This window comes from Pipra filicauda, unplaced genomic scaffold (assembly GCF_003945595.2).
Source record: "Pipra filicauda isolate LSUMZ 115617 unplaced genomic scaffold, ASM394559v2 scaffold396_size653610_pilon, whole genome shotgun sequence".
Classification (NCBI taxonomy): Eukaryota; Metazoa; Chordata; class Aves; order Passeriformes; family Pipridae; genus Pipra; species Pipra filicauda.
The window spans coordinates 73,003-86,955 of record NW_024104527.1 but is presented as its reverse complement, the minus strand read 5'-3'; the positions used below and the strand labels follow the sequence as shown (position 1 = coordinate 86,955).

General features: G+C 42.5%; 1 protein-coding gene across 1 annotated transcript in view; it reads right to left on the bottom strand.

Moving 5' to 3' along the window:
- NOTCH2 (notch receptor 2) overlaps positions 1-13,953 on the bottom strand; it is an 85,125-nt gene that overhangs the window by 13,070 nt on the left and 58,102 nt on the right. The window contains exons 18-26 of the mRNA XM_027734865.2: positions 11,598-11,799; positions 8,887-9,040; positions 7,916-8,100; positions 6,947-7,079; positions 4,654-4,899; positions 2,597-2,709; positions 1,521-2,050; positions 430-777; positions 42-184 (exon numbers count right to left, since the gene is read on the bottom strand). Of these exons, the coding sequence (XP_027590666.1) occupies positions 42-184; positions 430-777; positions 1,521-2,050; positions 2,597-2,709; positions 4,654-4,899; positions 6,947-7,079; positions 7,916-8,100; positions 8,887-9,040; positions 11,598-11,799 (2,054 nt within the window). The remainder of the gene's footprint in view (positions 1-41; positions 185-429; positions 778-1,520; positions 2,051-2,596; positions 2,710-4,653; positions 4,900-6,946; positions 7,080-7,915; positions 8,101-8,886; positions 9,041-11,597; positions 11,800-13,953) is intronic.

Sequence of the window (13,953 nt, the reverse complement as noted above, 5' to 3'; positions counted from 1 at the left end):
TGCCTTCCTCCGTAAGAGATTTTCCCTCTGCAGTTACTCACTTTGGACAGACACAAAAGGATAGGGCAACATGCCCTTGATGGCCTGAGCAGCTAAGAGAGCTGCAGCAGCTTCTGTGTTGTGAAAGCATTGCTCCGAATCCTCTGCACACTGGCGGTTGTCAATCTCCAGGAACACCTTGGTGCTGCAGAGACACAGTAAGAGGGCACAGAAATCAGCAAGAGAAACTTTTGCCAAAGCACTGGGTTAAACTGCAGCCTTTTATGTCAATCTTTCTACCCCAACACTCAGTTGGGCAGTTGCGACGACTTTGCATTTCCCCATTTAAAAAACAAACAAGAGACCTAAAAAGCCTAGAACGTCCCACACACCTATAAGCAAAAGTTACCAGCACAACAAGGCCAGAGGAACACAAAGGCATCCACTCACCCAATGACCTCTTGCTCTAGTTCTCTGCGCTTGCGAACGACCGCAAGCGATCGACGACTCCGAGCTGCCGATTTCTCCCCGTAGTACGGGAATACCATGGGGTTTCCCTGGGAGTCCAGCTTGATTCTCAGATTGGTGTGCAGAAGCGTTCCCAAAGTGCGCAGGAAGCTGCGAACATCACCCAGCAGCTCGTCGGGGGGCATCAAGACCACGATGATAAGGGTGCCCTCTGCCAGCTTCTCAGCTTTGTCACCAGCACAGTCCAGCCCATCCCAGCCACACTCCTCGCTGTTACAGCCCTGGTCACAGCGCCCATCTGCGTAGTGATCTGCACAGTACTTGTCATACCTAAAACAGTGAGAGGGTTACAGGCAGCACAGGAGGACAGGCACGCTCTGCACAGCACACCTGCAGTCCAGGGGCCAAGGTCTTACGCTCTTCACCATCATTTGAGGTAAAATAACACTCATAATCAGGATACAATGAGAAGAAATATAACCCCAGGATAAAGCTTGCAACCCAGCAGGGTGAAAGGAGGAAGCACAATAATCCATGGTTCAATTCTGGTAACAGTGGAAGAGAACTGCTTATTCTGTTTACTAAGACATGTAACACCTCCTGCCTGCCTCACCAAGGGAAATTTATCACAGCAAAGCTGTAGCATTTATCACAAATTACTGAAGAGAAAGAATTGCCACAATAAACAAGCTAGAAACACATTCAGTGGCAGCAAATACAGCTGGGATAAAAGTACAGGTATTGCTGGTATGGAGCAAAATTCAGGACAGGAGGCAGTACTATTAAAATCTAGTACAAGGTGAAATGCCTCTTATTTACATTTTCAGGGAAAGCAGGGCACATCCGTCAAGAAGGTTAACACATTACCATTGTTCAGGTTATTGACTCAGTGCATAGCACACAAATTCCAAAAACAGACGAAAAGTACACAAAGCAGCAGAAACTCCTTGATGCCAAAAACTTTCAGCAAGGACCAGCAACAGAAACAATGGAAGAGAGGGGAGCAGCAGCAGAGCACTAGCAGAAGGCTATGTTAGTCACACACAAAAACCATTCTCAGGATCAAACCTTACTTGCATGTTCTGCTATTTGGCTGACACTCAAAGTTGTCAAACAAGCACTCGGGTGTGTTGCAGAACTCGTCACACTGTCCATTGAAAAGCATCCAGCAGCGCAATGAGGAGGAGCAGTTGGCCCAAGGATCTTCCATTGTCAGGGAGCAGTCACCTCCATCCCACTGGCATGCATGAGTGTTACAGTCTTCATCACAATAGCCATCTCTTGCTTTTTCTGCACACTGGGAATCTAAACATCCTCGGGGCTCCGGGCTGAAAGTTACGGGCTGTTCACACTGGCTGCCCTGGGTGTGGACAGGGCACTGACAGTAATAGTAAGGAGGCTGAGAATGAGGGTGGCAGCTCCCACCATTCTGGCAGGGGGCACTGGCACAACCCGTGTTTGTCTGGCATTCCTCTCCCACAGACAGCTTGGGGCAATAGCACCGTGGACCAGATGATGTCTGGATGCACTGCTCCCCCTTCTTGCATTTCACTTGCCCACAGGTACTGTGGCTGCTGAACTCACATTTTGCTCCAGAATAACCCTATGTGGGGGGAAAGGCAAAACAATCAGTCTCACAAACTTATTCTTCAATGCTCTGAGGGCTGGAGGCAAGGTGTCATATGCAAACTCTTTCTCCCCTGTAACTCCTGTAGCCTCATTGCAGGAGCCATGACTTTCTGGACCTAACCTCAAGGATAAACTAGGAAATTACATTTTGAAATGAGCTTAGAAGAGCCACAAACAAGGGGAGTCTTGCAGTAAGCACAGAAAACACAGGACAGTAAAAGAATTATCAGAACTTAATGCTAGGTTTAAGACAGAAAAGCCAGATATCGTGCCTCAACAGCAGACTTTTCTGGGGTAACAACTGGCTGCATCGCTTTCCTAGGGCACCTGAAAGCCCTGGGTTCCCCAGCTCAATAGATAAACTAAAGGATGTGGGTTAAAGTGTGTCCAAAGACACAGCTTTGCAAGTGGTACAGAAAAGACAATCTTCATCTACAGTGAACCAGTGAAACTAGTGAGACTGTAGCCAGAGAGCTCTACAGCTGATGCAGGCAATCCAGTTTCAGGGTACGGTGCTTACCGGAGGACACTGGCAGATGAACCCATCCGGCATATTGCTGGCAACAGCACAGGTCCCGCCGTTCTGGCAAGGCTTCCGGGGACACACATCTATTACACTCTCACAGTGACGACCTGAGATGCAGACACAGGGAGAAGAGAGCAGAGAAATGTGTGTCTGTGCACATCAAAAAGCCATCACAAAGCAAAACACTCCCATGAATGGCCAGCAAGTGGAGCACTCCAGTGAGACCTTCCCCTCCAAAGAGGTAGGGAGCATCTCTTCTGATAGCACATGCTCCCTAAGTAGGTGCCTAAGCAGTGGTAGAGGAAGGCGAAACCCCAGAATCCACAAAGTGTATTTGGAGACAGCTGTCCTTGTCTGTCTCCTTGAGAACATGCACAACAAAGCACAAAGAATTTGCTGCTGCCACTTCCAAGTCAACCATGCAGAAAGGCTGAAAGTGATGTACCACACCAGTTTGGGGGTTCCTAGGTCTTATTTACTTTTTGGGAGATGCTCACTGAGGGCAAATCACACTCTAAAATAACGAACAACCCTCAGGACCAGATGCAACATGAGTGAACAGGAGAAGCAAGCAGAGTCTCCTCAGACTGATCAGCCAGATGGAGGTCTTACTGCACTGACCAACTTTGCAGCAGCTTCCACAGTCAAACTCTGACAACAGTTTTAAAAATGAGGATGACCTAAGTATGACTTGGACCCCCAAGGAAAACATTAATAGAAGTCTCCAGACATGTGCAGCCAAGGCTGCTTGCAGAGAGCAGCAGACGGGGCAGGATGGCCCACAGAGTCCTGGCATCCTCAGTCATAAACCACAGCAAAGCTGCCCGTCCCCTCCCAGGCAGAAGGGTCAATGTGGAATGTGCAGAGGACAGACAGCTAGAGGAGGAAGCATCCTCCCCCTCTGTGCCTAACATTTCCAGACAGATTTCATGTCTGAGACATAGCAGCTCTCCTTGCTCCTCCTGGGGTGCAGCAGGTCTGCATTCCCCACACCGCAAGTTCCAGCAACCCTTCCATGAGAGCCAGAAGCAACATGAGGCATAATTAATAAAAGCAAGCTTAACAGACAGGCTTAAATATCATCCTATCTGATGACCTGCATCAGAGTCCCACCAGCACCACTCCTCTCACACACTGCTCTTTCAGGAACTTCTTTTGTCAGTCTAGGTAATGCTTTCAAAAACTACTACATGAATTCTTCAAATGTATGTCTTTCTGATTTCTTTACATCTGAAGCTCACAAATTTAGTGGAAAATCACAGCATCTTTAAATTTTAAGAAAAAATAAGGTAAAGCATGCAGAGGTCACTGGTAAGCAGGGAAAGTGAAAGGTTTTAATGGAGGAAAACTGAATACATAGGAAGTTAAACTGACATAGAAAATGGAAAGCTGAAAGTTAAGACACATCTGGAGACTATTAGAACAAACTTAAGCCCAGTGGGTGGCAGAAAGCAGAACAGCAGCAATACTAACAAAGAAGAGATCTAGAGAGAGTGAGACATAAGTCTGCACAGTGTGAAATTCTTGCAAAGTTGTGACTCAAAGTTGGATTGTGGAAGGATCACTAAGCTAGGAATGTCCCGCCTGTCTATGCAGAGTATTCCATCCTGACCACATCAGCAATGTAAAGAAGAAAAGGGGGTGAGGAATAGAAAAGGAGGCCAAAAGCTAATTATGGATACCATGACACTGATTTATAGAGAAAAACCATATGCTGCTTTGCAAAAGGAAAAGCCATGGAGGAGGTGACACATGAACAGTTACACTTCCAATACTAGAAATGTGAAACTATGAAGGAGAGAAAAGTACCATAGAAAAAAAAATTCTGGCAGCCAAGTGTCTCAGGAGATTCCTTTGTCCGAGACAGCTCTGGAAGCCAAATTTCTTAGAAGTTTTAAAACAAAGACTGGTTTAAAAACTGAAGCATGGTGTAGGGAAACAAAAGATACTGTAAAGGGAAATGACTAGATAACACTACTGCCAGAGAGGGAAAGAATTATCATTTTTCAAGATACTACAATGAAATTGATAGCATGTTTATGACTACTCACCCGTAAAAGCACTACGACAGATGCACCTATAATCGTTTGTCAGCTGGACACAGTCCAGACTTCCACGAGGGTTACAGGGATTAGAGAGGCACTCGTTGATATCTCCCTCGCATCGCTCGCCTGCAAAGCCTTGGGGACAAAGGCAGCTGTAGCTCCCGATCTGGTCAATGCACTGCCCTCCATTAAAGCAGCGGGGTACTCCTGAGTCTGAAATGCAGTCATCCACATTCTCCTCACAGAAACGGCCTGTCAGGACAGTAAAGAGGGACAATTTGAGGATACAGTGCCATGGCCTCCTTTCCTACACTGCTCGTCAACTTTCAAGACCATGTCACAAACAGTCCCTGACACAAACAGATAAAGATCCCATCTTAATGCATTGCAGACCCTCTGCAGACAGACAGCCTCAGATCAGGCCTAGGGAGCATGTGTTTTAGATCCAGGCTGTCCTCAATGCTAGGCCATACTGGTATTTAGCAGCTTTCATACTTGAATTAATTTAAGGGCCTAATTAAAAACACAAAACCAAATCAAACCCAAAAAAGATGCACTCAATTTAGCCCTGTGACTGAGCACAGCCCAAAAGCCCTGTGCTGTCCTTGAAAGGCTGTGAGCTGCCACCAGGCACTTAACTTCAGGTAACCCTGAAACTGGGCAAAGAGCGTTTGTAGCAACAGCATTAAAACAAGCAACAGCAAACCTACAAAAAAACACTGATTCCTGCAGTTTGGATTCTGGGGACCTACAGTAGACCCTCACCATTGGCTAGGGAGGGCAGTTTCTCCTCCCTACAGGGTTCCCTTTCAAAAGAAAAGGTCTGGTGCTGGTTTTGCCTTCACTGCACAGTGTAACAGATACAAAGGGACAGAGAGGGTAAGCTGAGCAAGTACTTTTGTCTGTTAATACTGTTGATTCAACCAGAGCAAGTAAAAATCATTCACCTAAATACGGAGGATGCTTATACTGGCAGCAGTAAGGTGTTAATTTCAAACTAGGCCAAGGACAAAAGCTAAGTCTTACTATCCTGAGTAATTGTATCAATCTCCTCCAGTTCCTTTCACTTACTGGAAAAAACTGTCACATCCAAAAAGTAATTAATTAATCTCAACAAATAAAGGCTGAAAGATTAAAAACAGTACGCTCAGAACCTCTCAAAGGAGGGTGGGGGATTTAGTACAACACAGAAATTCAGGCAGTGCAGATACCAGTACATACATACAAACTTCGATGTAGCTCGATTTTTGTTTTTTAATTTATTTTTTTTTTTAAACCGAAGAATAAAATTAAGCACAATATATAAAGAGTTGCTAATGTACTGATTTACAATGAAATAAACACTCATCCAGACTGGGAGATGTGCTGACAGTCACACTAAAGTGAATGAACCAGTAATATGCGTGCGCAGGAGGCAAATATATTAGGTTTTATAATTTTACTTATATTTACTTTATCAATCAAGTTCTGACACACAGCTTAAGATTTTGCCTACATTGAGATGACACACTTCAGAAAGAAAGAATAAGTTCAGAGATATGTAAAATTTTTAACTGACTTGAAAAGTAAACCTAAGGAAAAAAGTCAAGTTAGAAAGCATTCACCAATGGGTTAAAACGTGCAATCCTGAATATTTTCAAAGGTAAAAGTCAGGGACATCAGGTCAGATATAACATAGAAGTGAAAGGTTAGGTTTCGAGAAAGACAATATTAACCAGGCTGTGGAATCTTACTTACTGAAAATTACCAATATAGGACTGTGGACTACTTTTTTTTTATTATTTTTAAAGTAGCTTTTAACGAAAGAGCTCGAATTTGCTGAAATAGTTTAAGGCAGCCTAGAGGCACTGAACTTCTTTTCCACAAAAGACTCCAGGATAGAGGACAATACAGGGCAAAAATTTAAAAAAGTAAAGGACACTGGAAATTACGAGAGAACTAAGCACATTTCCTGTCTATTTCATAGCATCTTAGCAAAAAAGAAACCTTGGATTTACTATATCAAAACAGACAGGGTTGGAAGAGACCTTAATGGTAATCTCGTCCATCCCCATTGCCAAAGATGGATCATACATTCCCAAAGGACACTGCCATGACCTATTCCTTTAAAAGAAAAAAAAAGGGGGAAAAAGCAGCATTTATTTTTAAAGAGAAAATATGTATCTCAAGGGATTCGGTGTACTTTGGGAACATTCTTCAAAGAACATAATGCATTCCCTTTAGACTCTGTGTCACGAAACCAGTGGCCAGAAAGGAAAACTCACTCTTGTAATATTCACTTAATTGCTGAGCTTCATACCTCGAGTTCCTGGTGGACAGGAGCACTTGAAATGATTGACAAGGTCGATACATGTCCCTCCGTTCTGGCAGGGCTGAAACTGGCACTCATCCACTTCATATTCGCAGTTGACACCCTGGTATCCAGCCACACACTGCCAGTATAGAAATAAGTGTGAATAATCTCCTAAAAGATATATTAGTAGACATCTGAGAAAGGCTAACACAGACAAAATGAGCCCTCAATGGGATAGATTAGGACTGCCTTTGTAGCTAAACAACTGCAAGTGATCTCAAGGGCTGCACAGCCAGCAGCTTAAGCACACAACTCGGCCATGTGACACTCAACAGCACTCTGCATGTTTGAATTCGAGTGGCTTTGCTGCAAAACAGAGCAATCAAATCCTGATACCCTTTAGCACTGAGATTGTCTTAGTAGTTTTGGTTTAAGGTTTACATAAAACTCATCCTTTCCCTCTGGGCACGAGCTTCCAAGGTGTTCTACCATTCTGAAAGGCTTGGGAAGGTTAATATTCCATAATCTCATGGCCTACACTGCTCTCTGCATTAGCTGTAAGAAACAGATAGCAGTGGAAGGCACTTCCCACCCTGAGAGGCAAGGGATACTTTGCCCATCCAACAGGGAGAATAGAATATTCCTTTAATGCATTTTACATGTATTTTAATATAAACTACAACTCAGGCAAAAAGTCTTTCCAGGTAAGAACTCCACCTCCAATGAGATGAAGAATTCAAATGCCCAGCAACCACAGCTCCTTATAATCACATCTCTTATTTCACTCTTACAAACCTCTCAGGAGCACTGCTTCTGCTACAGCCAAATTAAAAATTTCTTCCAAGTGCAAGTTGCCTCCATCCCCTCTTTGGAAGCTATTCTACCACTTGCATGTGTTTCTGATTTCTTTCGATTCCCTTGCATTACAATGCCCTAAATATTCAGACCTCTTCCTACTAAACCACCACGCCTTACCTCGCACTGGTATCCACCCAGGTGATCCCGGCAGGTAGCTCCGTTCTGGCAGGGGCTGGAGTCACACTCATCCAGCTGCACTTCACAGTAGCTGCCCGTGTAACCCACCTGGCACTGACAGTGGTGTGTGTTTCCAACATTGAGGCAATGACCAGAGTGCTGGCACAACTGGTCCACTGGGACTCCTGAAACGAAGTTAAATAAAGTGAGCAAACACATAAAACACGCTTGCTGCCAGTGCTGGTAGCTCAGCCAAGAATGAATATGGCTAGACCTAACAAACTGAAAAGCTGAACCTTAAAAATTGGAGAGTTACTCTTTAAATTATAGTGGATCAGAACCAAAATTGGCTTCCAAGTGAAGTCACTGCTCTGTCCTCATTGGATCATGGGCACCAACACTGGCATGAAGTATTTGTATTGCTGTATTCTTTTATCACTGGCTGGTGAATATGCATCTGAAGCACTACTGCTCCTATACAAAGGTTCAATGTTTGTACCTAGAATGTCTGTAAAAGGTATGGGAGGCTGACACCCTTCTCCTTTGACACTGAATCTACTTGTTTGGATTTCCTGGACAAAAAATGGCATGACACTGTCCATCTGCCTGGGCTACAAGCCATGTTCCTGGACAAAATTCACTTTAACCAAATCTTTCATATGCACATCACCTAAAGCAGAAATTTACTACTTTGGGGAGCATGGTATAACCTATACAGCTAAACAGTGCACTTGGAAGCCAGTGTTTTCCACAAAAATACCTACACAGATCATGAGTTACAAGGTGTAACAAACACAACCTTGCTGAGTATTTTACTTTAGAAGTGACTGTGATCAACCACCTAGAGACAAAGCTCTCTGGGATTTCCAGTGCATGCTGTGTCTGTCCACAGGTGTAGGGGGGAAGGAGGCGCAGATTTAATGATGCACGGAGAAATGTTTTCAATTAAAGCACAGAGGATGCTCATTTACCTCTTTGTGAAGCTGCCACCTGACACGAGACATTGGGCACATCGCAGTAAGCGCCAGTCCAGCCAGACGGACAGACACAGCGAGTCTGGGCCAGAGTCTGGACACACGTGCCTTTATTCTTACAGGGAGACTTGCTGCACAGATCCATAAGTGTCTGCAAAGAAAAAAAAAAACAAAACACATGACATGTGGCACAGGAGGAAACACTACTCAGAGAAAAAGTTCAAGACACAAAGGAAGGAAGGTCTGCAATACTGGTTCCACGTGGCACTGGAAAGAACGGGACAGTGCTTCCCAAGTCTAAGCCAGGTGCTTCACTAGCAATCTCACACCCATAGGAAAGTGCAAATGCACGCAGGAGTAAACCCCAGATGGCAACATTATTTCAAGAGTAAGCTGATCCTCACACCTTCCTATGGAGATGGCTCCTGGGCTGGCTGGGTTTGAGAAAATTCAGTTTTATCTCAGACTAGGCCTCTAGTTCCACATTAGCAGGAGGCTTCCAGCTACCAAGAGTAACAGAGTAACTCTTCTTTTCCCAAACTCTTCCTATCTTCACTGCCTTTTGAGGATGACAGATGTGTTCCACATTTCCGTCTTTGCTCTTCCTTTTTATCATGAGCTTACCATACCTGCTTTTGGCCTCATTTGCTCTAGTATGGTCTGAATTTTTCTGTCTTCTGGGATTCAGCTGAAACCCCGCAACAGTTTTATGAACTGAAGATGGGCTAAAGTCTACTGCTTTTCTTGATTCCTTGTATAAATAACAGGTTTCCAAACAAAGAGCCTAGAATTCAGTAAATCATCATATGAAAGTGGAGTAAAGACCCAAAATAACTATCTGATGTAATATAAACAAGTCACTAACCATAATTTCCTTTTTAAGCACTTCATCTTCAAATTAATACAGCTATTTGATTCACTTCAAGCTGACTCGAGGGAAGGATGAGGGTTTTTAAGTGGGTAGTACTGAATTTTGGCTGTAAAATGCAATTTCAATTGCAGAAAGTTCTGCTTTTCAGATGCAAACTGTCTCCTCACAAAGATTAAAGTAAAAAAATCTGTGCTTTCACAGGCAACCAAAAAGAAACTTGGAATTAAGTTTTATCACATGTAGTTGAGCGTGAAGAAGAAAAAACACTGAGCCTCTGCATTTGTAATGAGTAGCTGACTGTTTTACATGCAAATTCTAAAACTTATGAATCTTTGCCTGATTTTGTGCTGCTTATTTAGCTTTGCTAATTAGGTCAAGCCAGTTTACCACTAAGACAAGAACTACTGTGTAGCTGTAATCTATAAATCTCTGCAATAGAGCTTTGGGTAGTACTTATAAATTCAGAAAGTTCTGATTCCTTGTATAAAATGAGTAATACATTACGATCAAGCTTCTCCGAACATAAAGCAGACTTTCTGAGAATCCACGATTGAATTTGGGGACAGGAACATTAATCCTTTTCTCGAGTAAAAACAAAGCAAACATAACAGAAGAGGAACTACTGAACTTCACAGTACTTCAGGATCACTCTCAATGCTAATTCTCCCAATGAGGTTTAAGTGGTGTGCCTGGAATGCATAATTAGGGTAGCAGAGGGGTTGCTTTTTTATATCACTTCATTACTTTGCATTCACTTCCTCCATTAGCAATACCTAGAAGCAGACCTGACAATTTAATGTCTAGCAACATACTTCTGGAAAAGCACCTCCCCCACTGCCACTAAAATGCTTCTTTCCAACACTCACTGCTTTACAAAGACTTGTTGGCACAAAAGAGAGTTGCAAAATTCTTACAAAATTGTCGTGTTTTCCAGTAGTTTAAGAAATTCACCAATTCTTTTTTAAATGGCAGCACTTAAGACTGCTGGTGAGGGAAGCCAATATAGTGTTTACTGTTCCAAAAGTAGAAATAGTCTCAAATCATTCTTGCTGTTTTGATAAGAATAGAAACTAAAGAAAGAACTCTGATTTGAGAAACAGCATTCTGTTTCCACTGTGATACGCCAAGTTTAGAGTTTTTAATAGGTACTAGTCAGTCATTTACAGTATACAGGGTTTGCAGCTCCCATGCTCAACTGTGGAAAACAGTAAATTGCCTGAACTTTAGTGTGCAAGTAAGGGTAGAGATTTTTAGTGAGGCTGGGAACAGGACAATCGTGTCATTTACTGCCCCAAAACATTTTTTGGCTTATGAAAAAAAAAATAATGTACAATCAACCCTGATTAACTACATCTCCCTGTAAAAAATGAACCAGTTAAATTAAAGTCCTGCTAATCAGACTGATAGTCTGCTTTTTGTTTTGTGCTTGTTTGGTGGTTTTTTTTAAATGCATGGCTCTTGTCTTCAATCAGGACAATTTTATGCTTCAAATGAAATGCAGCCATTTGCAAAGCTAAAAGCTGCTTTCCATTTAAGAAGAAAACTAATCTAGAAAGTTCCAGTGATACCTGTCCTCGTAAATAACCAAACATTTTGATCCTCCTTGTGAACAGGCACACGTGGTAGCAGGGTTGGAATCAGATGACCTCTGAGGTCCCTTCCAACCCATTCTACGATTTCCAGTTTCGAACAGGGGCAACTCATGGGCCAAGCACCTCTTACCAGAACGGAGAGAACAAGAGCTCTGCCTTGTTTCATACATCAGATCTATCCCTGTCACTTCTTCTGCTGGACAGCTCAAACAGCAGAGCAAGACAGGCAGCAAAACGTCACCCACCTTGCAGTTCTTGCCAGTGTAACCCAAGGGACATATACATCGGTACGTGCCCAGGCTGTCCACGCAAGTGCCCCTGTTCAGGCAAGGATGGGAATCACACTCATTGATTTCCGTGAGGCAGAAGGGTCCCGTAAACCCCACCGGACACTGGCAGGTGAAGGAATTGATTCCGTCCACACAAGTGCCTCCATTGAAACAGGAGCTGCAAGAGAGGGGGAAGAATGGTAAGCTGAGACAAAATGCAATTAGCTCACAGCCATAAACATGAGTGAAATAAGAGAGAAAACCAGATAACAGGATGTTCTGACCGCTGCTAAGTTTCTTCTGAAGAAGCATAAATCAGATAACAGCAATCCAAGGAGACTCCAGCTCACCGTCTTTTATCTCAGCAGGCAAAGAAAGTAAAGCAGGGTTTTACTGAGCCATTAGGGATGGATGCAACTCATTTAATGAAATCTTCCCAGCTTCAATGTGACCACAAACAGTACTGAGTGTGGCTTGCTCAACTGATAAATTTTATTACAAATTACAATTGTATTACAAATTATGAGAAACAAAACAATTGGCCCTTTTTAAAAGCTTCAAAGGAGTTAGAGGTATGTTTTCTCAAGGAAAAAGTTTGTACAACATGCAAAACACAAGCATGTTCTTTATTGAAATTATGTGAAAGTATTGGTATTGCTAAATCCCTTCCTCTTCTTCTCATGAGAACCTTAAGTCCTGGTTTGTAAAACTACTCATACGTGCTTTGGCAGATTTCAGATCAAAGGAATTATCCCCCTCCCCTCAATCTTCTAATTATAAGAAATTCTGCCAGATTAGGTGTCCTAGGGAGAAGTGACTGGGAAAGTTAGGAGTAGTGATGCCTCATGCAAAGTTAACTCCATTTTCCTACCAAAGAAACTCCTGCTCCTCTGAGTATAACCCTAGATCAGACTCAAGATAATCAGTTTGATAAAGTACCCAAACCAAATTCATGCTTGTTATCTGCTTTGTGCACTGTCAAAGGGTATTTCCACGAGGGAAGCCACTGACTCATCTCCTTGAACTCCCAGTGTAAGAGTGCAAGCTTTAAGTATCTAAATTCTGACCTCCTTTGTCTTACAGGCTGAATTCTGCTTTACAGGGAGCATAAACTGCTGTTTACATTCATGCCAAAGCAAGGAACTGTCAATCACTTTGTGTGTTTCACTGAAACCAGGTAGGTGTCTCCAAAAGGAGGTGGCACTCTCTCACAGGCAGCTTCTCACACAAGACACGGAAGAACTATTTGAACCAAATTCAAATTAGCCAACCACCACGGCGCTCTTAAGTATAGCCCAGTAATTTTGGTTGAGAAGGTGTGACTGGTTTAGCTTGGCAGAGCGTTGAAAATTGCTACATCCTTAATTCATACCTGCAAGACTGGTTTCTGTCCTGACTGATAACAAAAACAAGAACAGGATGAACCTCAAGGAAGAGCCAGGCGTTCTGCTAAAACACCCAGCATACTTCACTCGATTAAACAACTGTTGTGCAAATTAAACACACCCTCATCAGTGACACAATCCTGTTCTTAAGAAAAAGATATTAAAATACTTCCTCTCCCACAAATGCAGTTTTATAAAAGATAAGAAAGATCTTTTCTAGGTATGCAGAAAATACATGAGAATACCAAGAGCTTTGCATTTAGGCAATTTGTCTCTGGTAACTAGACTAGAACAGACTACTTTTTAATTATCTTTTTTAACTATTTCAAGCTTTTTTAGAAATTGTTTCCATTTGAGAATCTGAAGTTACTTACATCAATCCTAACGAAGCTTAAAATAAGTATGGAGACAGGTGATGGAATTTCAGGGTTAACTCTCAAAGAGCTTTTAAAACTACCACATGAACCATTTCTACAAGGACCAGCTGCTGAGCTTTTTAGCTCAGTTCCACACCTCCCCCTTTAGAACGGCCTCAGGTTTTATCTCAACACTGCTAAACCACATCCAGTTTGCGAGCATTAAAAGATCTCTGATGATTAAATCCTTCCAGTGCAGAATTTGGGGATTTAGTGTTTCTCCTGGTTGCTTCTTCATATTATTTGTTGTCAATAACTCAATTTAGGACTAATTTATTTTTCCTGTCTTTCTAAGAGTTGGCCATCACTTCCACTTTTGTAGCTTTTGTATTTCTCAACACAGTAACCATTCATAACCAATCAATTATTTCCCCTCCCTTATAAGAAATATAAATTATTATAGAAATATAAATTATTTATATTGTAATAAGCTAGCACCTAACCTGTTTTTTAACTTTGGTTAAACATATCATATTTGTCCTATAATGGAACTAAGCTTCTAACTAGAACAACATTAGAAGAAACTGAAGA